This window comes from Fundulus heteroclitus, unplaced genomic scaffold (assembly GCF_011125445.2).
Source record: "Fundulus heteroclitus isolate FHET01 unplaced genomic scaffold, MU-UCD_Fhet_4.1 scaffold_57, whole genome shotgun sequence".
Taxonomy (NCBI): Eukaryota; Metazoa; Chordata; class Actinopteri; order Cyprinodontiformes; family Fundulidae; genus Fundulus; species Fundulus heteroclitus.
In genome coordinates this window covers 828,445-852,477 of record NW_023397000.1, presented here as the reverse complement: position 1 = coordinate 852,477, position 24,033 = coordinate 828,445, and the positions used below count along the sequence as shown (strand labels likewise).

General features: G+C 42.0%; 1 protein-coding gene across 3 annotated transcripts in view; it reads right to left on the bottom strand.

Moving 5' to 3' along the window:
- ccdc102a (coiled-coil domain containing 102A) overlaps positions 1-24,033 on the bottom strand; it is a 102,868-nt gene that overhangs the window by 36,938 nt on the left and 41,897 nt on the right. For all 3 annotated transcript variants that reach the window (XM_021312341.2, XM_021312343.2, XM_012855610.3), the window contains exons 4-7: positions 23,117-23,355; positions 18,329-18,437; positions 9,441-9,557; positions 6,236-6,445 (exon numbers count right to left, since the gene is read on the bottom strand). In XM_021312341.2, coding sequence (XP_021168016.2) covers positions 6,236-6,445; positions 9,441-9,557; positions 18,329-18,437; positions 23,117-23,355 — 675 coding nt within the window. The remainder of the gene's footprint in view (positions 1-6,235; positions 6,446-9,440; positions 9,558-18,328; positions 18,438-23,116; positions 23,356-24,033) is intronic.

The following is a 24,033-nucleotide window of genomic DNA, read 5'->3' as shown; positions in this document are numbered from 1 at the left end:
TCTCCAGTCGAAGAACTCTTACAATGGATGCAACTGTGTCTCTATTGAGGACAGGTTGGGCTCTTTGTCCAGCCTCTCTAAGTGAAAGGCCATGATTTACCACATGATCAATCATAGTTGCCCGAATTTCATATGTAACTTGAGCCCTTCCAGCTACACCTCCACCTCACACATGGACTCCACTTCCTTGGACTCCTCTTTCCCTTAGCCATCTACCTCTTACTCTTACTCTCATCTGCCTTAGACCATCAATGCTTGCAAAGAACAACATACAACATGGCACCTTTTAAGGCCTGCAGACTGGTTGCAAATTGAAGAGTTGTGTAAAGAAGTGTCAAACAGGTGCTTCAGTGATTTCATTCTGATCAAGAAGTTTCTAAGAGCTTGGAACATATGGTTTCTGTTTGGCTACCACAGTTTAAAGCAATGGAGTTTGGACTGCTTGAATGACATCTGTGTTAACTGTTTTGCAAATGGGTCGGAAAAATGTGTCAAACCAATGAGAATGGGTTAACTCATTTGCAAGAGGTGTCTTTTGCTCTGCTGAGATGGTGATGAGGAAAACTGAGAGGTTGCCAGTTTCTTCAAACAGGTCAAAGCAATCAATAAAAACTGCAACTATCACTTCAACCTCTGATTGACTGACGGTTCACACTCAGGACTATTTTACTGCAGTACATTGTGCCCAATGTACTACGGCCTGACTCTGATTTTGAGGACTGTTAGTCTCTGGTGAAAAATTGCAGATTCCTGACATGTATTGGAATGAAAACACATCAGCCTTATCTATAAACCTGACCTCTAAACTGCTGTGTCTTTTTCAAGTTTCTAGTTCGATGCCGCACATATCGTTGGCTAAATCTATGAATATGGAATGGAAGGATGTGGGATCGTTTGTTAGGTGATTCTTAACCGGATCTTGTCAAGTTTGTTGGTACAGGATTTTACATGGGCCAGAACGAGGCTCGGGAGCGTTGGTCTGTGTGGATTAGCTTATAGCCGAGTGCGTAGGTCTCCTCACCTGCCCCATTTTTTTTTCCTCCTGCGTGTACACCAGGAGCTGGCTCTCCAAGACAGGGAGAGAGGGGTGTTCTGTTGTTCGGTGCCAATTGGGATGAATTAAGTCCAGCTTTAGCGGTCAATACGATCCATGTACTCCAGGGTTGAATCGTAATTCAATCCTGGTGTCTGCAGAACCCTGTGCTGCCATCTTAAAAGTGCTGGGTAAAACATGTTGTCAAGACAGGTTGTCAAGAATGTTTCATGGCATGGTAAATGGCTTGTACTTGTATCAAGTCCAACAACCCCAAAGCACTTTACACTACAATTAGTCATTCACCTATTCATGCACACATTCACACCATGACAGTGGTAAGCTATGTTTGTGGCCTGAGGCAGACTGAGAGGCTGCCATACACCAGAAAAAACAGTTGTGACAGACACAAGTAAAACTCTAAGATTTAAGTATGTTGCCTGTAAGCCTGACTCTCTGACTATGTTTAAAAAAAATGTATGGCTGTTTATTGGATAATCTCTGGCTGGAGTTAGGGAAAGGGCTAATAACTCACTGTTAGCTTTGTTCTCCAGCCTATTTCGGGTCTGGGGCCCTGACCGGGTTGCCAAAACAGGAAAAACATGATGACTTTGGGAATGTGGTGTAATTGGCTTAGGACCCAAAAAATAATGAAACGCAAAACATTCCAAGCTGCCCAATTGTTGGGCACATGCCAGAGTCCAGGTGCTTCTTGTTAGTGTGATTAGAAGATATTGGTAGAGGCCATATTATTTATTATGATATACATAAATATATTTAGGCAGCAGCTTGTGAATGACATATAGCTCAAGGAACTTGTAAGGGGCGGTTGAGCGCTTGGTGCTGGACCTAGGTGCTGTTGAGAACAATTTGTTCGAAATTGTTTGAAAGAGGAGTGTACACTCACATATAAAATTGAGAAATTGGTCAGATGGACCTTCAACATAGACTGTTTTTTCAGCCATAAGATCCCTGGGGACAATGTCTGGATTATTGAGATGCATCAGGCCAAAAATCAATTAAATTTAAGTCATAAAAAATGCAACATCACCCTAAATATTTATTTTTGCAAAAATAGTACACATAACAAAATTATCAAGAGAAATGAATGCAGCAGAGAAATTAAACCACATACAGGAAATACCTAAAAAGATGTAAATGTGCATCATAAGCCTAGTGCATATTTCTGTTTCAATATTGTAACAAGTTAGAGGACTTGTTTTTGGCTGGTTTGGAGAATAAAATGAAATGAAGGACTGACTTGTCCCAAAGCCAGAGTTTCCTTTCAGTGTGATGTTTACAGTATATAGAGAGAGCAGGATATGATATTAGCTTTCTCCCTGACATTTCACTGAAGGCAACAAACAACATCCAGCTTCTACTGGCAACAGACTTTTCTGTAATGGCTCTCAACTGAAGCATTAACATGCATACATTTGGTTGTGTTCACAGATCTTTCAGGATGTAACTGTGAGTAGTTATAGTTATACTCAGGTTTAAACCACACCCACTCATGGATATGCACTGTTGTTGACAGTGGAAAATCTTTGTATGAAGATAATGGACCCATTAATAATGCATCTTCACAAACTGCACTTTCAAACTTGATGGTGCTGATTTATTTTGGCACTTCACTACCTCCCCTGTAATGGCTTTCACTTAAAAAACATCTTCCATGAAGCTTTTCTGAACCTGCTCTGCCACATAAAAAAGGGATGTTTTGTATTGTGTGAATAACAAGAAATACAAGCCCAAGAGCTGCAGTTTCAGCTACACTGTTTGGCACTACCAATGAAGATGTAGAAAAATCTGTCAAATGGATGTATATATATATATATATATATATATATATATATATATATATATATATACACACATATATCCAGAGAGGCCGACGTGTGTTTCTTGGAGAAGCCCGTAGGTCGGCGGTTTAAAACTTGGTCACTGAGTGCCTGAGCAGGACCCTTAGCCCCAGATTGCTTCCTTTGCGCCACTGAGTGTCGGCAGCACACTGCTCCCTAAGCAATGGTTTAAAAGCAGAAAACAAACTTCCCCTCTGTGGGAGAATTAGGGGAAAATATTTATATTTATTTATACAGTATGGTTTGCAGGGGATAGGACTATCACTGGCTCCTGTATTAGTGCCAATAATTCAAAAATAACTTATTAGTGCCATATTGTTTATTTTAGTTAAACCGCATGGATTAATAATTAATAAACATAATTCAAATTATGAATTATGTTCAAAAGTTACAAGTTGGATAATATTCAGTCTTCTAAAATTTTCGCCTGAATTACGTCCTTAAATAAAGCCGGTTTGGTACATTGAAATAAGGCCTGGAAGGACCTGCTCTAATCCTCTAGCTAAGATTTTTGCAATAAGTTTTCTATCTACATCCAGAAAAGCAATTGGTCTGTATGAGGCGCAATCCTCAGGTGGCCTGTCCTTCTTCAGAATCAGTGAGATGTTAGTATCCATAATAGTATTTGGAAGGTGGCCAGACTTAAACGAGTGAGATAACATTTTAAGCAGAGGGTCAGCTAGCAGACTCTGAAAAGATTTTAAAAACTCAGGAGTCTGGCCATCAGGGCCCAGGACCTTGTCATTTTGCAGTTCATTAATAGCTGCAATGACTTCATCTCGTGAGATAGGGCTGTTTAACACATCTTTCTGGGTCTGAGAAGCCTGAGGCAGAGTGATGGCTGACAGAAAGTTTTGCATCGGGGCCTCAGACTGACGCTTCAATTCGGATTTGTATAAATATTCATAAAACCCTAAAAAGCATCTGTTAATGTCCTTACTATAATGGACTATTTTACCTGTCTCATCTTTTACTGCAGAAACCGCTTGTGAGTGAGATCTGGACTTAACCAAGTTTGCCAAGTATTTACAGGACTTATTCTCAAACTCATATATTCTATGTTTAGCAAAAAACAGGGATTTCTGGGCCTCTGATGACATAAGTGTTATGCCATGGTATGACGTGACAAACTCCAGCTCCCAGCATGAAGCGTGTGAATTGATTTAAGCAGTGCTACCTCTCATTTAATCCATTTTTGACTTGTTTTATTTTCATTTATTTTCTTTTGCATGTTCTTTTAAGTAGGGAGTAGTGTTTCCTAGTGTTTTATTAAGTAGCGTAATTGCTGTAACAGGGATTACTATATTAATAAATAATAACGTGTGAAATTGTAATTGTGGTTATTTTGATCTAGAAGTTAAATGGTCACTAAGAGTAAAAGAAGTACTTCCTTATTGAGTTAACTGAATTAACTGACATTTTCATTAGTTTGTGATAAAGAAGTAAGGGTTAAAACTCCAATTGCAGTTATAATTTGAGTTATCAACATTTGCTGGATAAGTCTAATCGGTCAACAACCGGTCAGATCACACTTTTCCAGCATAAATAAGTTCATAACAGCTAATTAATAAATGCATTGTTAGTGTTAATCATTACAGGCTCATATCCCTTGAATCACAACTATTTGAATTATATTTGTTATGGCTACTATTTGAGTTTGAATGATCTATTATTAAATTATAATAGCAAATTATAATTAATAATAATATTCATAATCAAACAGGTTTCTGGCATAACATAAGTATATCCAGAGCTGCTGTTGTGGTGTCAATTTGAGATCTCAAGTCACTGGAAGGGTTGATATAAAATTCTCTCGGAGTTGTTCCAAATTCTGCTGTTTTGCCTCCTTCCTTTGCCTGAGATGAGCAGACAAAGATATTGTAATGCCCCTAGACACAGCAATCTTTTCCTCATAGTATTTTTCGGCAGCCTGCGGGCTGTTGAAAATATGCTTCTCATTGTTGAACGTGAGCTGTAGCCGTGCGGGAAACAGGAGGCCATATCTGACCTTCGCAGCCAGAGTTTCTGCTTGATGCTGGTGAATGTGGCTCTCTGCTTAGCGACGTCTACGGTGAAAGATGCATACTTCATGTCCACCGAACATTAGCGGAGCTCTCTCTCTCGCAAGCCGGAGGATCTGTTGTTTAACCTGAAAGTGATGGACTTTAACAATCATTGGGCGTGAGGGGTTCCTGGTTTGGGCTTAGAAGCTAGCGAGCGTTGGGCTATATCCAGTAATGGGAAGGCTCCGGAGTTTTCAATGGCCTGCTGTTCAGCAAAAAAGTTTGACATAAATGAATAAATGTTGCCTGAGGCCCCTCTGTGTTTTCGGGGATTCCCAAAACCCTTAAATTAAAGCGTCTGCTTCTGAACTCCAAGTCTTCAGTTTTGGACACAAGCAACGTGTTGCTTTTGCTGAGCGCATCACATTTCGCCTCGAGCTCGGCGACCCTGCCGTCAATATTTTGGAGAGAAGATTCAACATCTGTGAGGCGAGAGGCATTAGCATCAATAGTGGACTGGAGAGTCCTAATGGAGTTGCGAGATTCACTACGAAAGGACTCAATCAGCCTGACCACGGAGGAGAGGGAGGGCTACTCATCCTTCAAGCTGACGCCGCCGTCATGTAGCCGCAGGTTAGCACCAATGTTAGCATCAGCTTTGTCCGTATTCCGCGTCTAGAACTGCCTTTCCCTGTCATCTTGTGGATCTTACTGACCGGGAGATGGGCCGTATAGGAAACTTATTTTAACAAAATATGCAGGAGCTGGTCAGGACGCGTCTACTCCCTATCCATGCTCCACAGCGCCCCCCAGAGACACCACTGTTAATAATGATTTTGGAAGCATATATTTTGGTCTGATTGCGCCTCTGGATAGAGGAGGGAATGTAAAGCTGCTCCAGGCCAGACAGTAAAAAAGGTGATAAAACACTGCCACAAAAATCAACCAAACATGAACAATGTCGTCTTGAGCATCAACATAAACCTGGCACACTTCAGAGTATGACATCATCATTTTGAGAAAACAGTTTATTAGTTGTCTATACAAAAGTGCAAAAGCTGAAGATTTTCTGCTCTGTAATATGTTTCCTTAAGAATTCTCCAAAACGTCACACCTACAGACTCATCCTTTTCAAGTTGTTCTTGATTTTGAGTCCTACTAAAGGAGGCTTAATCAATAAATCAGTATAATACACCCAGCATACACATAGTGAAGTCAATCCCACAACAAGCAACAGAAAGCTAATCAAACAAATTAGCAATAAAGTAAAAAAGACATTATGTGAAAACAATTCTTTTTTTTATTGTAAGGAATTATTTTAGGATTGCTGTACCCACCTTGTTTCTCTCAAACAAGTCACTCTGGATAGCCTTCAGGTCTGTGTCAAGAGCTGAGGCAGCCTGTCGACGTTTCTTTGCCAACTGCTCCTCAACGTCTTCAACCTGTGCCCGCAGTTTTTTGTTGTCCCTCTCAAGGGCCAGTTTTTCTGTCTCCAAACGTTCCCTGCGGCCCCACTCTGCAGCATTCTCCACTTGCAGTCTCTCCATCTGATGGAGAGATAAAATCAGGACTATCTATTAGATGTCCTTCTGTTTGGCAGAACTGAAACCACACTTGTAGTGGTGTCTAAATACCAAGAACATGGCGGATTCTCAGCTAAACAGTATCTGCAGGATAAATGATATACAGGATAAATATATACAGAAATGGATGGAGAACATGGCTGAAGGTGCACTTAAAAGTTCTTGCACGCTTGTTTGAATGAAACATTGATAACCTCTGACACCAAACCAGTCTTGGATGAGTCTAACTGGTTAAATCTGGCCTTTGGTGGGGGTTTCATCCTTACATTGCAACTAATGTGGAAGATTATTTAAATTAGTTTGTGATTATTTATCACAAACTAAATGATTGTGAGCAAACTCACTAACTAAAGCCAGGCGTACACTGTGCGAGTTTTTGCCCTTTTCGGGCCGATTCTTCAGTCATGCGAGCATTTTTTGAATCAGGCCGAATTTCAGCTTGATCGTAGATGGGCGAGGAGGGGCGATTGGGTTGTCACGACTACCTCCTGATCAGGAATCGGACGGTCGGTTTGAAAATCAAACATGTTTGAAATTCAGTCGACCGTCGTGAGGTTTTCGTGAGCGCATCCTGTTGTTCAAGCAGGGGCGCCCTCCCACCTCTCCCTCCCCGCCAAGAGAGGGAGGGGAGCGGGCCCGGACGTCGGCTCGCGGGGGGGGTTGGGGAGGGCGAGCGTTCCGGTCCGCGCTGGCCGTCTTTTTCCGTACGGGGGGTGCGGGCCGGGCGGTCTGCCATGCCGTGCGGCCGCCGGGGCATGTCGTCTTTCCTCTCTCCCCTCCGTTACCCTCGACGCCCGGTGCCTCCCGTGGTCTGGGTCCCTGTCACCCACCGGGGCACGACGTACAGTGTGAGCACTCCGGTCGTGTCCGAGCGTCGCGCCGTACAGACCGTGAGCGGTGAACTTTTAAACCCCGCGGTTCCATCGCACAGTTTGAGATGTATATAAGTACCACGACTGAAAAACTCGTACAGTGTATGCCCGGCTTAACCGACTACTGTCAGTCTGAGAGCACGGCTCATTTGATTGTTTTTTTACTGTCACTTCTCAAAACAACATCCTTCTAGGCTCAAAGACCAGGGGCCTTATTCATAAAGCTTGCCTATGCACAAAATAGGGACAAAATCTTGCGTATGTCCCTTTCCATGTAAAGACAGTGATCTATAAAGAAAAACTTGATGTTAGAATTCGCAGCTCCTCATGCAAACTCTCCCCCATGCACATGCGTATGCATATGGGAGAGATTGGGGCTATTTCTACAGTCCCCTGTTTTGGGAGTATTACATATTTGGGTATTACAATGTCACCTAAATTGGCAGATTTAACAAACCTTAACCACACACTCCTCTTAAAGAAAATAGAAGATGATCTTGCCAGGTGGAAATATCTACAAATTTCACTTATTGGAAGGGTTGCTTCAAATAATTTTACCTAGAATTAATTACTTATTCTCAGTGATCCCAAATAAATGATTGTTTGGTTGGTCTGTGGAGTCCTTCATCTCTAGCCATTTATTAGCTCAAACATAAAGTGCTTTAAAAATATCAACATCAGCTCTTCTCTGACCGCATGGGGGGAGTTTCTTAAAATGACGGAGTCATCACTTAGCCCGTGCAGCCGTGCACCCATCTGGAATAATCCTGACATCCTACAGAAAAACATGAACATATATTTGAAGAAACTGAGTTTATCTCATTTGATATGAGATACATCATTAAAAATCTTAGGATTTCAACAAATTAAATCTGTAATAAAAATACATTTAAGCTCATTAAGGGTAGTTTAGAAATGTCATTAAATGAATTAGAGTTCGTTGATTTAAACGCCCCCCAAATTATTAAGTCTAAATTATACAGTACTCTGTCTAAACTAGATGTTTCAATATCTCTACCTATTATGAAATGGGAGGAGGATTTATCATTCACCTTTGAACCAAGCTCTGGGCTCAGATATGTTTAAAAACTTTCAAAATGACTAGAAACCCAAATTGACAACTAATACAATACGAAATCCTTTAATAGAGCATAATATACAGGTCAAAGATTTTTTCAGAATGGGTTGATAGGGACTGATATTCAGCAGGAAGAAAGTCAGTGTAAACTTATAAGTTTGCAGTTCGTTGACAATGAAGTACAAGGGAGCTTATTGACAGTTCTGGCCAAGAACTCTGCAATCAATAAAGGCTGGAATCAAAATCCAATTCAAATATAACTTTTTCCGATAACCCAGTCTAACGATGATCTATAAATCTTTTGCATGAGAGAGCACCATGTCATCTGTCCCAATTAATACCAAAGAAGAAATGATGAGCCCAATGGCCAGGAAACTCCCTAACAAAATGTAAATGGAAGCATTACAGCTTGGGGTCCTAAAATCACCTCTGATCTATTTCCCTCGAAAACATCTGAACATAATTGCATTAAGGAAGGAGACGGTCAATCAAGATCAACGGTTGCATATTTTCTGTGTGAGACTGTAAACTGTTTGATGTTACGTCTGGTCTGGTCAGTCAATATAGCAGAGTGTGAGGAGGAGGTAGGCACAGATTCACAGGAGACCAGGGCTGGGAGCAGACAAAGGGGCAGGCTGCGGTGCTGGAACTTGCTGAAACTTGATGGAATCACCATTTCCTTTTATTCAATAAGTAACTGGGAAATTGGTTATCATTATTGCCCACAACACAAACACACACATCGTTGTTTAAAGTACAAAGTGAAGACCTTACCTTACCTTGACTTCCTTAGACTTCCATTCATTTCCAAGCCATGCAATGGTCTAACCTAACCTAAACCTAATTGAGACCTTAGTGCTAAACATGACCCCTAGTACAAAAAAGTAAGGACTAAAAAAAGGTCCTCGCTTTACATGAAAGTTCTCACTTTACTAGTAAAATGAGCAAAAAATGTTGTCGCTCAGCTGCAAGTACAAGAACACAGACCTTTCTTTGCTGACCTGCTTACCTCAGCTCGTAGCTCTGCCAGTTTCTTGTCCATACTGGTCCGAGCTCCCAGTTCATCCTCCAAGTCTTCCGATATGCGGCCCAGTTCATCCTGATGCATTTCCTTCATTAGGTTCAACTAAACGGTGTCAAAAGGGAGAAACAGAAAAAGATGTTACAAAACAGGTCTTCCAGGTGTTGCAATATATTTCAGCATTTTGGAGAAAATGTTCGGATCCAAAAGAAGCCAATACATAAACCTAGGTCCTTTATAATGATAAATATGTTGTTCCCAAGCCAGTTCCAAGGCTTCTTCTTAATTCCAATTTTGGCGGGTTTCATCTGGCCCCTCTATGCCTTCTGCTGAGAACACCCATCCCAATCTTCTTCTCATCCTCTCTAAACCCTTTTTAAGAATACCTAAGTTTGTAGTTGCTATTTAAATTAGGTTTCACATAATTTTTTTCCCCTTTGACACCTGTTAGTTTGACCAGTGTTTTTATCATTCCATCCTCCTCCTGCCTGTGGGGCTGGAGCACCTCCTAGTGGGTTATACAGTAATATTTCTTTGTTCAGGAAACAAATCTAAATGACAACTTCTGTCCACATTGTGTCAAGCCACTTGCAACTTTCCGTTTCTGCTCTAACTCTAAGCAATCTATGCAGCTGGACTGTTCAGACAAGGCCAAATCACATTCTTAAAGGCAACCAACCCTAATGCTAATGAATGCACCTATCTGGAGCCAATCATAGAACACTGTGTCAGAACACTCTGACCGGACAAGACACCACTACAAACAATGTTTGGTTACAAGATGCAAAAACAAATTCAACAAAACTATTTTTTAACTGTACATACTGTTCTTATTTTAGCCATTATTATTGTGATGTCATGTTAAGGAGCAGAAAATAAAATATTAAAGGACATATGAATGCACTTGGTTTTAGACAATCAGCATTTTATTATAACGCATAAAGTTTGTATAGGCACCATATTTTAATGTGCATGCCATATCTGTCGGTAGATATTTAGAGTTTTGAGCTTTTTGTTTGTACTTTTTTGTCTAGGTTTATCCCTTATTTAATTTATTGTGCAGAAATAGTAACACAATTGTAATAAACCCAAATAACTTAAAGGCATACTATGCAACATTTTTCAGTTAATTAATGTGTTCCATACCGTTTTGGATGATTAAATGAGTCATTTCAGGTCGAACAAAGGTTTTCTCGGCCGCCCTGGTGGTCTGTGGGGGAAATACCGCACTTGCAATTGCAAGAGCCCTCACAGGCTCAGAAGTCTTAACCTGACAACAGCCAGCTGTATGTATCGCTCCGCCTAGCTCCACTCACATACACCGCCATAGGCATTGCCTTTACTGAAGGCTGGGCCTTATCAAAACTCCTTGCATATGATTGGATAAGCCACTTGTCTGTCATCTTTATCAACGTGCTATTTCAACCACTCACACCGAAGCTAACCCGTGACGCTGATGAGACCGACGCCGGAAAAAAAAACTTTTTTTTTTTTTTTTTATGTGTTTGCGGCTCTAGTGCAGGGTTTCCCGCAGCGCTATCTTGGCGAGGCGGCCGCGGAAAACGTGTCGTCCACCCCCCCCCCCCCCCCCTCCGCTCCGCGAGCCGGTCCGCGGAAAACGTGTCGTCCACCCCCCCCCCGCGGAGAAAAAGTCATCCACCCCCCCCCCCCCCCCCCCCGGTCCGCGAGTCGATCCGCCTCGCATAAGCAACAGGAAGAGGGGGAAGACAGGCGGCAAAGCGCCGCGGGTCGGAGTCGATCCCGGGCTGACTGCGTTGAGGACTAATAGGCCTCCCAATATGGTTAGCGCTAGCCGCTAACCGCTCCGGGGCGCGTCCGCGTACGCGCCCCGGAAAACAAAACTTGCCAAATCCGGTCGGGAGAAGGGCGAAAACATGGTTTCCACCAACAACAGCCTTCAGAGCCGTTCTCTGATGTTCTTTTAATGAAACAATATCAGATAGATTGGACAACACGGAGGAAATAGCAGCATCAATGCTAACGCTTGCTTCCTCGATGCGAGCCGCCATTGTTGTTGGAATCTCACGGTGGCTTCTCCACTACGTCACATCCATGAAACACCCGCCCTGCGTCCTGATTGGCCAGACCAAAAATTTGGTTGGGGAAATCATTTTCAATGAGCCGTGTCCCAGATGTATGTGAGTGGAGCTAGGCGGAGCGATACATACAGCTGGCTGTTGTCAGGTTACAGAAGTCTCGCTTTACGGCGAGAACTCCATGTGTTTTTGCCCTGCTATTCACTATATGCACGCGTGACAGCAGCAACAAAGAACCACAAGTTGTTTTTTTTTTATTATTATTATTATTATTATTATTTTTTTTTTTTTTTTTTTTTATGTTGGCGAGGCGGCCGCCTCACCAAGATAGCGCTGCAGGAAGCTTGATGTTCATACCTTCACTGTGTTAGTCATTGTTTGTACTGCCGTTTTTTCCACTTTTCGTTGCGTTTGCCTGTCTGCTAAGCTCAAAACAACCACGCCTGGCTTGATGGAGAAACCAGAACAGCTGAGCATCTTTACGACAGTGCACTTTTACTTTCGCCCTCTGGGGGGAGCCTCGCTGGAAAATCAACCCCGGTTGCATAGTATACCTTTAATCAGACTATAGTTTGTCTTACACTTGTATTGTTCTTTACAGTGTAGAGGTCTGTAAAGTCTTCTTCCCAATCTAAAGCTCTAGCTACCCCACTCTTACTATTTGTTGACTGTTATCTATTCTAATTTACATCCGATTTTGACCAATATTGATTTATGATCAATGCAAAAATTCAGCTTCCTATTAAACAACAGCATATATATTTAAATTCCTTTATTTGTTGTCATTTTGTTACTTGACACTAAACCTTTTACATGTGAAATGTCAAATTGAAAGATTTTGATAATTATCCCTGAAGAGTGATGTTGAGATCTAAGAATATTTTATATTTTTAAATGAATAACCAGTACATAAAGAGTAAGCACAATCCAAGGAAGATGAGAGCTCTTTTCATAAATGAAACAGAGTAATGGCCAAAGGTTTTTGCAGAAACACAGAGCCTGATGGTTGTGTGGACATTAGAGGCATTCAAAGATCATTAAGATTAATTTACATCAAAACTCCTAATCAGCTGAGTGACTGCAGAGCAGGTGGGCTTAAATCAATTCTTTTTTTATCAGCAATAGTTACCTCCAAATGGAGGTAAGATGTGTCATAAAAGGCCTTACATGCAGGAAAATTATGCTAAAATGATCACCAACTGTTGGGTAAGAGGTTTGAGCTGCACTAAAGATGCTTCAGGTTATCTAAGAGAGTCCAACAAGCAACAAGCAGAACTTGCTCAACATATCACACGCATAAGATAATGACTTGTGAAGAGAAGGCAAGCAGAAAAAACTGTTTTGTCCAAGTAAACCATCAAAGATATGCTGAAATTAAGCAGGAATTACAATCTTCTGATTGTTTGAGACATTTTGATAATAAGTTATCTGAAAAAGAAAAGTTGAGCCTAACCATGAGTCTTGTGTAGTGCCAACAGAGAATCCTGTTCATACCCATGTGTGGGGTTGTTTTTCCCCGAGGGAGTGAACTTCCAAACAATTCTGCCCAAAGCACAGAACAAAGAGCTGGACCAGAACCTTCTCCCAAAGCAGCTTCTTCCAACATCTAGCAACTGTTTAATCTCTGAATTTCCAGCATGATGGAGCGCTGTCTCACACGTCTCAAGTGAAACAGTGGCTAAAACCTCAGAAGAATAACAATGACTAAAACATTACATATCACAATCCTCAGGTGGTTATTTTTAGTCTAAGGTTCCTGGTGATCGTATATTCTGTCAGCTTTTCACCTTTTAGTATTGTTTATTTACGTTTTAGAATTATTTTGTCTATAGATTCTGTTCTTTCTTGTTTCCTGCCATTATTTGGGTATTCTGTTCATTATGGATTTAGTTTGTTCTTGCTTCTATTGGATCTTGTTGTCCTACCTGTCTGATTTCTGTCTTTAGTTTAGTCACTAGTGGGTTCATTTAGTTATTGAGTCAATTTATTTACTGAGTTTTTTGTATTGTTGTTCGGTTCTGTTTTTCTCCTAGTCTCTGTCAGATCATTGCTCTTCCTCTCCCTCTGTTCATTGTCGTCATGTCATTTACCTGTGCTAGTTACTCTCACCTGCTTTGTCTTATGTTTCCTGCCCTATTTTAAAGTGCTGCTTTCCTCTCCCTTCCTCTTTTCTGGTATGCTCCTTGCTGTTTTCATGGTCCTTGTCTTCACCAACCCAGTGTGAAAGTTTTCTTTCTATCTACGTAATTAATTTTCTCCAATTAAAGCACACCATCAAGCAAACAGCCTTCCCCTCCCCACTTCCTCTCTCTTCCTTCCCCCAGCTGATACATCGACCATCTAATTTAATGGTGTGAGTCACTCTAGTATATCTCGCAACTTCACTTGAGAAGAGGCTGGCCACTAAAAAGAGGAGCTGTTATATCCATAAACAGTTTCCACCGTCTCCTGAAGGATGAGAGAATCACAGAAGAGTGGCTGAAGTTTATTTATTTGGAAAGTACCACTCAATATAGCCCCAATTTGAGACTATGTTCAGCGCACTTTACTGAAGACTGTTACCTAAACAAAGGTGAATATAAAAACTTCTGTATCAACACTGAAGGTCGCGACCACAACACTGTCATTACCCGTAAGTTTGTTTGATTCCTAAATGCTGTCAAATGAGAGGAAGGGTGTTTTTAACTGAAAAATCAGGTTCACTGACTAAGTGACCAACTAAACCACCGGCCCCTATGCTGCACAGCTGCATTACGTTCCTGTTGCAGCTGTGCAGCGAGCTCTCCGCCCCAGTGCTGTATTTGGCTTTGTACTTCGGTCCCACTGTGTGGCTGATGAATCGCGATGCCAGGTTAACGCCTTTGGTGAGCTTGGCCTCAGCTATCTGACATCCAGCAACACCAATACTTCCACTAGCCATTTCACTAGGATTTGTAACAAAGTGTTGCTCTGAGAAGTGTGGATGGAGCGGGCAAGGGCATGTGGAGGCTCGTTTGATCAGTTTCGCAAATATGATTATAACCAATCAGAGTGACGTCAACAAGGTAGAGCCACATATCATTACCATACTTAGCTCTTTCACTGAAGAGGTAAACCTGGCCTGCCAAAACAGCCCCCTACAAAAAGGTGACTTTTACTAAAATGAAATTCTTTGGAGAAGTAACGTATGCATCAATATCAACTACATTAAATAGTTCATGCAATGATGCCACCACTCCTTTAAAAGAAGCCAAGGTCAGACGTGCTCCAGCAACTACAGAAGACTAATACATTACCTTGGAGGAGGCTAGAGCTGGTTAACCGTGTGGACTCCTGGGTGAGAGAGTGGGGAAGAATCTTTCCCCCATCCACCTCTGAGGAGATCTGGATGGTGGAACATGGAGTTCATCTGCCAGGGAGTATTGACCCAGATTTTCAGTTCAAGGTCCTGGCAGAAGAACACCACTTTCTAGCAGCTCACCCGGTTCCTCTACAGCTCAGTCTGGCATTTCAGCTACAACTCAGCACGATACAACAGCTCCTGCCTCTGTGTCTCAGCCAAGCATTTCAGCTCCAGCCTCTACAGTTGAGCCCGGAGTTTCATTTTCAGCCTCAGCAGCTCAGCCCGATGCACTAACTCATGTCTCTGTGGCCCCATGGTGGTGTCCTCGTTCCCAAGGCTTGGGTTTATGTTTCCTGCCTGTCTGCAGTTGCTTCAGTCCCGCACCATAGGGACCGCTGTCAGCGTGGGACTTCCACAGACACAGCATAGCCTTGGACATCCACGTCATCGGCCGCACCTGGCTTTTCCATGGTGGCAGCTACAGCAGGGCTTCCTGGGCCATTAGCAGCAGCAGTATTTCCACCACCACCGCCTGTACTGAGTTGCCAGACGGCACCAGAGCCTATTCACTGCCAATTCCATCTTCATCTTTACTCCTGGCTCAGTCTTCAGTTCCATCAGCCTCTTCAGAATCAGAATCAGAAATACTTTATTAATCCCAGAGGGAAATTATTTTATTATTTCATCTACACCATTGTTCAGGAATGAGGGGAAGATGGAGCGGGAGATCGACAGGCGGATTGGTGCGGCGTCTACTGTGAAGCGGGCGCTGTACCGGTCCGTTGTGGTGAAGAGAGAGCTGATCCAAAAGGCCAAGCTCTCGATTTACTGGTCGATCTACGTTCCTACCCTCACCTATGGTCACGAGCTTTGGGTCGTGACCGAAAGAACGACATCCCGGATACAAGCGGCTGAAATGAGTTTTCTCCGTAGTGTGTCTGGACTCTCCCTTAGAGATAGGGTGAGGAGCTCAGTCATCCGGGGAGGACTCAGAGTAGAGCCGCTGCTCCTCCACGTCCAGAGGAGCCAGTTGAGGTGGCTCGGGTATCTGGTCAGGATGCCTCCTGGACGCCTCCCTGGTGAGGTGTTCCGGGCACGTCCCACCGGGAGGAGGCCCAGGGGAAGACCCAGGACACGTTGGAGGGACTATGTCTCTCTGCTGGGAACGCCTTGGGATTCCTCCTGAGGAGCTGGCCCAAGTGGCTGGGGAGAGGGACGTCTGGGCCTCCCTACTGAAGCTGCTACCCCCGCGACCCGACCCCGGATAAGCGGAAGAAGACGGACGGACCATTGACTTTGGCTGCACCACCATCATCATTGTCACTCCAACTCCCTGCTCACATTCTTGGGTTTCTCAATGAGTGAGTGGTTTACAGATGAGGGGTTGCAGACAGATCTGCCTCACAGCCAAGTTTCACACCCAAGTTCTGTCACGATCCCCAGGTGTTTGACTATTTTTAGTCTTAGGGTCCTGGAGATCGTGCACTCTGTCAGTTTTTCAGCTTTTAGTATCATTTATTCACCTTATAGTGTTATTAAGTCTATAGATTGGATTCCTTCCTTTTTGTTTCGTGTAATTTTTTGTATTCTGTTTATTATGAATTTAGTTAGTTTATTCTTTGTTTTCCTACCTGCCTGTTTTCTGTCTTTAGTTCAGTCATTAGGGAATTCATTTTGTTATTAAGTCTATTTATTTACTGCGCCTTTTGTATTCTTGTTCTGTTTTCCCCTTCGTCTGTCAGATAATTTCTCTCCCTCAGCTCATTACCATCATGTCATATACCTGTGCTAAATACTCTCACCTCCTTTGCCCTCTGTTTTATTTCCCTATTTGAAACAGCTGGTTTTCTATCTCTCTTTGTCGGAGTCTTTGTTATGATTTCCCTACTCTGATTTGCTCCTTGCTGTTTTCATGGTCCTTGTTTTTGCTTGCTGAGTTTGTAAGTTGTCATTTTGTTCTTAAATCATCATTCCCAAAGATAAAAAAAGGCATCACTGTCCTTACACCAACCCTGCTGGAGACTGTGTGGAGAGCAGGATGTGGGTCTTACACGTCTCTTCTGGCAGTGTCACAACTTGTCCCAATTTTGAGAAGGTATTGGGGTGCTGCATGCCAAGAACAATACTGACATTATATTTTGGTTATGTAATGGGAACAGGGATTCTGAAATTATTTTTTTAACCTTATTCAAAAAACCATCACATACAGATGGTACAAACAAGAACCCCCTACAGTTAAGAGCTGGATGGACACTGTCGAAGAATTTCACAGCATGGAAAGACTTACATTTATAATAAGGTTGCAACAAGCAAAATATGAAGATTTTTGGAAAATACGGACATTTGTATATTAATAACTGACCACCTGTTCTGTGAACGTTGTTTTATGTGTAATAATTTATATATTTAAAAACAATAAAATACAAGTGAAGAAAATATTGTTCCCTTCGCCACGCAGCTCTCAGGCTCTTGTCTACACAATGGTCCATCAATAAACACATGCAACATGACATCAGAACACTAACAGTCTGGAACCTATGATCAGTTCTCAAAAACAAGTGAAGAAACCAACAAACAGGGACCAACTCAAAATTCTTAAAGGTGCATAGCCACGTTATTTGACTTTTTATTTATTTACACATCAGAAGCTCACTCTCGTTGCATACAAAGTTTTTATGAAAGATTAGCATATCCTACGGCCGTATAAGTTGTTATTTTTGGTGTTTTATGCTTTGCTTTTGCTTAATTTGTTAGTAAATTAAGCCTTTCGTGTTTATTTATGATTTTAACTGAAGTATGTACTGCATATGCGCAGCAGGGGTTAAAACAAGGAACCGGCTAACGACTATTAGCATCTCCAGCTAAAGCGATGAAGAGTGTTCCAAGATCTAGTGGAAAAAAATGCAAAAAATTAATTACTCCAAGACGGAAAAGACGGTATGTCGCTTGGTGTTCAATGAAGTGGACGTTAAACCTGCCGATTGCACAGATGTGACGCAGAGTTTACTGACATGAGTAAATGTTCTGATATGAGACTCTCAAAGTTGCTTTTAGATTGTTTTATTCAATTAACAACAGTTGGGCTTCGATCACGGCAAGCTTCTGCTTTACTACAAGACATTTCAGAGGGTCAGGCTCGGTCTGGCATTATTTAATTTTGATTTATTAATTAAGCAAACTGACATTATGATAGTGTCGCTAGATGGTGCCACATCTGTTTTATCTGCTAATCCCACCTGGCTCTGGGGCTATTTATCCACAAAAAGGACCATCAAAATACTTTCAGGATGGATGCTTGGTGTATGTAACCTTATTTTATCATGATTAAATGGTTTTTGGTCTTTTTTTAAGCATATAATGTGGCTATATACCTTTAAGGGAATGAACTGAGGAAACATGAGTGAGTGTTTGTCCCAGGGGAAATTGAAAAAGTTAGAAATAAAGTGCGAAGTGATCAGATGCAGTCTATTAACCGAGTTCTATGCTTGCATTCTCACCTGTTTGAGGGCTTCCTGTTTGCTCTTGCTAAGGTCCTCATATTTTACTTTCCACTGGTTAAGTTCAGCCTCCAGTCTCTCAATGCTCTTACTCAGGGCCAGCTTGTCTCTGGGAATACCAGAAATAAAGATTAGCAACGTGACATTAAGTATATTTGACTGAGTAAAATAACAACATCTTTAAAACATGTTTCCATAATTTTTCAAATTAACAAATTTATTTCTCAATATATAAACTTGTTTAGATCTACAAATGAACCTTAGTAAATAATTTATGACTTTTAATACATTGCCTCAATAATAATGTAATAATAAAACAAGGTTTTACCAAAACAACAACTATCAGAGGCACAGCGTGAATGAGGTGAATACGGGGTTGAAGCTATATGTGTATAAAATTCAGGGAATTGTTTTAGTGCAACAGTTTCAGAGAAGAAAAACGTATATTAACAACATTTATCCCACTTTGTAAATCAGAGCGGGTTACATTTACAATGGCGGAACGGTGCTATTTGCTCTGACTGCAGGCAATTGTCAGGACGAGGCAGCTGTCTGTCTGGGAGACAGAGCTTGGAGAAGCTTGTAGAAGTGGTTGAAGAGCACTTCTACAAGAAGACAAACTCAAGCACGATTGTTACTTTCACAGGAAGTCGGCAATTGCGGAGGAAAGTTCCCCTCACAAATATCGCAGCGAGTGTATTCTGCAGTGCATTTTGAAAAGCGGAGACAAAGCTTTCTATCAACGATGCTTTGTTGACTGGACCCGCGGCTACTGACGTCAACACGCTCTTGTCTGTGCAATGCTGTGTTTATGTTCAGTATGGAATATTGCACACTCTTCTACTCCCTCAGTGTCACAGCAATGCATTTAGGTACCGAAACATGGTTTGATTTTACGTGAATCGGTACCCGGTAGTACCGACAGGATTTGATCGGTACCAAAAAAAGTACCGATTTCGGTACCCATCCCAAATGACTTTATCTGGATGCATTCTATGTTTTTCTTTCCAATAAACCCAAACAGATAAATTATGTCACCCCAAAACTAGTCAATAATTGCAATTATTGCAATGAGGAAAACAAGTGCAGTTAGCTACCTATCATGCATTGCAGATATTAAATATCACTCATAAATACCTTCTTTGACTCTGTGGCTTTGACTTTTATGGAGTGGTGTGTTGTTCCAAAAAAAGTAAAAAACAAAGCAACTGGAGTTGTTTTCCGTAGTTGAAGACGTTTCGCTTCCTCTCCAGGAAGCTTTCTCAATTCAAAAAGGTCTGGAGTAACGTACAGTACCAAGCTTTATACTACTGCCTAACAAAGGCCTTGTAATGGCTTAGATAACATGCAGATTCAACAGAAACAGGTCCACCTCTTAGTAATGGGCGGTTGTTATAGCCATTAAACCAGCAGATTGAACCGAACTGGTCCACTCCTCTGTAACGAGGAGTTGTTAGGGTCGTTATTGGCTTGGCTTAAAGGTATACTATGCAACCTGGGTTGATTTTCCAGCGAGGCTCCCCCCAGAGGGCGAAAGTAAAAGTGCACTGTCATAAAGATGCTCAGCTGTTCTGGTTTCTCCATCAAGCCAGGCGCGGTTGTTTTGAGCTTAGCAGACAGGCGACCGCAACGAAAAGTGGAAAAAAACGATGGTACAAACAATGACTAACACAGTGAAAGTATGAACATCAGGGTTTCCCGCAGCGCTATCTTGGCGAGGCGGCCGCCTCGCCAAACTCACGCTACCGCCTCGCCAACATTCAAAAAAAATAAAAATAAATAATAATAATAATAATAATAATAAAACTCGATATGCTTGCATGTTTATTTGACGTTAACACGCGGTTCTTTGTTGTTGCTTTTGCACGTGCATATAGTGAATGGCAGGGCAAAAACACATGGAGTTCTCGCCGTAAAGCAAGACCGACTCTCGCGGTCTTGCACGAGACTTCTGAGCCTGTGTGTGCAGGCCGAGGGCTCTTGCAATTGCAAGTACGGTATTTCCCCCACAGACCACCAGGGCGGCCGAGAAAACCTTTGTTCGACCTGAAATGACTCATTTAATCATCCAAAACGGTATGGAACACATTAATTAACTGAAAAATGTTGCATAGTATGCCTTTAAAGGAACGATGTTTTGATCACCCATATGAGGGTGAGAACTGAGGTGATGATTGGCTGGAATTAATCCTATAGCTGTATTGTAAGTTTTTGAGAGTTGGAACCTAAGGCCTCCTCCTCTCTTAACGTAGATGGCTTCCTTCACACCCCTTTCAAACCATCTGTCTTCTTTGTCCAAAATGTGAACATGTTGGTCCTCAAAAGAGTGTCCTTTGTCCTTAAGATGTAAGGTGACAGCAGAGTCTTGTCCTGAGGAGGTAGCTCTCCTGTGTTGAGCCATGCGTCTGTGGAGAGGTTGTTTGGTTTCTCCAATATAAAGATCAGAACATTCCTCACTGCACTGAACTGCATACACCACTCCGCTCATCTTAGGTTTGGGGGTTTTGTCCTTGGGATGCACCAGCCTCTGTCTGAGGCTCCTGTTTGCTTTGAAATGTACTGGGATTTTGTGTTTGGAGAAAATCCTCTTGAGTTTTTCAGAGACTCCAGCAACATATGGGATGACAATGTTTTTGCGTTTATTCTTCTCACCATTATGTTCTGCAGCGGGTCTTTTGGATTTTCTTGCTGATTTGACAAAAGCCCAGTTAGGGTACCCACAGGTTTGGAGGGCATCTCTGATGTGTTTCTGTTCCTTGTGCTTCTCTTCTGTTTTAGTCGGGACATGCTCGGTCCGGTGTTGTAAGGTTCTGATGACCGAAAGTTTGTGCTCCAGTGGGTGGTATGAGTCAAAAAGAAGATATTGGTTTGTGTGTGGGGGTTTCCTATACACTTCAACATCTCCTTCCATGTTCACCAAACAAGCGAGAAAAGGTAGCTTGTTGTTGTTGGCATCCTCTCTGGTAAACTTGATGTTGTTGTCCACAGAGTTGATGTGTCTTATGAAAGCTTCCACCTCTTTTACCTGGATTTTGACAAAGGTGTCATCCACATATCTAAACCAGTGGCTTGGTAGTGTTCTTCTGAAGGTTCCCAAAACTCTCTTTTCCATTTCTTCCATGTAAAGATTGGCTACAATTGGTGACACTGGAGATCCCATGGCACAACCATGCTTCTGTCTGTAAAATTGATCGCTGAACTTGAAATAAGTTGTAGAAAGACAAAGGTCCAGTAGGGTACAGATCTGGTCTGGAGTGAAATTAGTTCTGTTATTTAGGTCACTATCTTGTTGAAGACGTTTCCTGACTGTTTTTACTGCCTCTGATGTAGGTATGCAAGTGAAAAGTGAAGTGACATCGAAAGACACCAGTTTCCCCTGGTGCAATCTTTAAATGTTTGATTTTGTTTGCAAAGTCCTTGGAGTTTTCTATATGATGTGGTGTGTTCCCCACCAGGCGGCTAAAATAATAGCAAGGTCAAAAACTTACAACACAGCTATAGGATTAATTCCGGCCAATCATCACCTCAGTTCTCACCCTCATTCAGGTGATCAAAACATTGTTCCTTTAAGCCAGGCCAACAACAACCCTAACAACTCCTCGTTACAGAGGAGTGGACCAGATTCTGTCCAATCTGCTGGTTTAATGGCTATAACAACCGCCCATTACTAAGGGGTGGTCCTGTTTCTGTTGAATCTGCATGTTATCTAAGCCATTACAAGGCCTTTGTTAGGGCAGTAGTATAAAGCATGGTACTGTACGTTACTCCAGACTTTTTGAATTGAGAAAGCTTCATGGAAGCGAAACGTCTTCAACTACAGAAAACAAGTCCAGTTGTTTTGTTTTTTACTTTTTTTGGAATGACCATGGCCTGGATGACTGAGAATCTTCACCAGCGAGTGGTGTGTTGGAACAACAGCTTTTCTGTAGCTGAGAAGAAGCAGTTGGTTAAGCTCATTAGGAGGGCCAGCTCTGTCCTGGGATGCCCCCTGGAGACAATGCAGGTGGTGGGTGACAAAGGGACTGTAGGAAAAATAACATAATTCATGGACAACGTCTCCCACCCCATGCATGGAGCTGTTGCAGAGCTGGAGAGCTCTTTCAGAGATAGACTGCTGCACCCCAGATGCTCAAAGGAGTGCCTCCACAAGTCCTTTATCACTGCTTATGGACTTTATAATCTCTGTTATTCAAAACAAAATCAAGAAGTGTTTACAACATGCTAATAATTTCCAGGGTTCTGATCTGATCAAGAATCATGTGCACTGTCTCTCAGATGCTAATGTAAATTTGCACACGTTTTTGCTACACTGGGTGTTGCTTGTACAATCATGCATACTGCATATTTTCCTTACTTCATTGAGTAAATCAACTACTGTATTTCCTCAGAACATTGCATTTATCTGATTATCATTAGTCTCTCAGGTGCTGAGTTGCACTTGCACAGGGCTCAGCTACATCGAGATGTTGCTTGTACGATCATGCATATTTTATAATTGTCTCACATCGTTGAGTAAATTGTCTGCTGTTTTTCCTCTGTTTCACTTCAATATTTTGTTTTTTACCTGAATTTGCTATGTAATTAATAATTGTGCAATATTTACTCTAATTTTTTATTTTTTTTATTTTGGCCTTTCTGATAAATTCATTCTGTGTTGCTTTAGAACTAACTTTAGGTTAGATTTGCTATTGTTATTTCCCATTGTGGGACAATAAAATAACTTATCTTATCTTAAACCTAAGATCTTGTGATATACATCCCCTACAGTTAGCTTTGGTCCCTTCTTACTCTCTCTCTTTCAGCAAGACTTTCTGAGACTCGTCAAGCCGAAGCTGCAAGGCGTTGAGCTTGCTGGAGTCTTCCTCCACTGTGCCCATGTCCTCCCACAGCTGCCTGTTCCGTTCCTGACGGCCCAAACATGAGGATGAGCGTGAGCCAGCTGAACTAGTGCCACGGCTATTCCAGGTGTCCTGAGTGTCTGAACCAGCTGCTCCACCATGCAAGACTGATTCCAGTAGCTCCATGTCCTTACAAAGTGGGAGAGAAAGTTATTCAACACAAAATGCATCTAAAGAACACAAAGTAAGAAATCCAATAACATAAAGAACCTTGTGCCTATTATAAGAAACCTATAGTCTTATAATAGGCTGGTTGTGCTACTAGTTTGATGTTGTTTTGCTTTTGCCTTTTGGTTTGTTTCAGTGTTGATACTTCCAGCATCAACACATCAGTTCTTGTGGCCTTAAGTCATTCTGGGTTTTTTCTTTTGTTATTAGATTGTGTTTTGTCCCTTGGGGGTGTATTTCTTGTTTTTACCCGTTTTGTTCCTATTCAATTTAATTCAATTTTATTTATATAGCGCCAAATCATGAAACATGTCATCTCAAGGCACTTTACAAAGTCAAGTTCAATCATATTATCCGGATTGGGTCAGATTATACAGATTGGTCAAAAATGTCCTATATAAGGAAACCAGTTGATTGCATCAAAGTCCCGACAAGCAGCATTCACTCCTGGGGAAGCGTAGAGCCACAGGGAGAGTCGTCTGCATTGTACATGGCTTTGCTGCAATCCCTCATACTGAGCAAGCATGAAGCGACAGTGGGAAGAAAAACCACCCATTAGCGGGAAGGAAAAACCTCCGGCAGAACCGGGCTCAGTATGAACGGTCATCTGCCTCGACCGACTGGGGGTTACAGAAGACA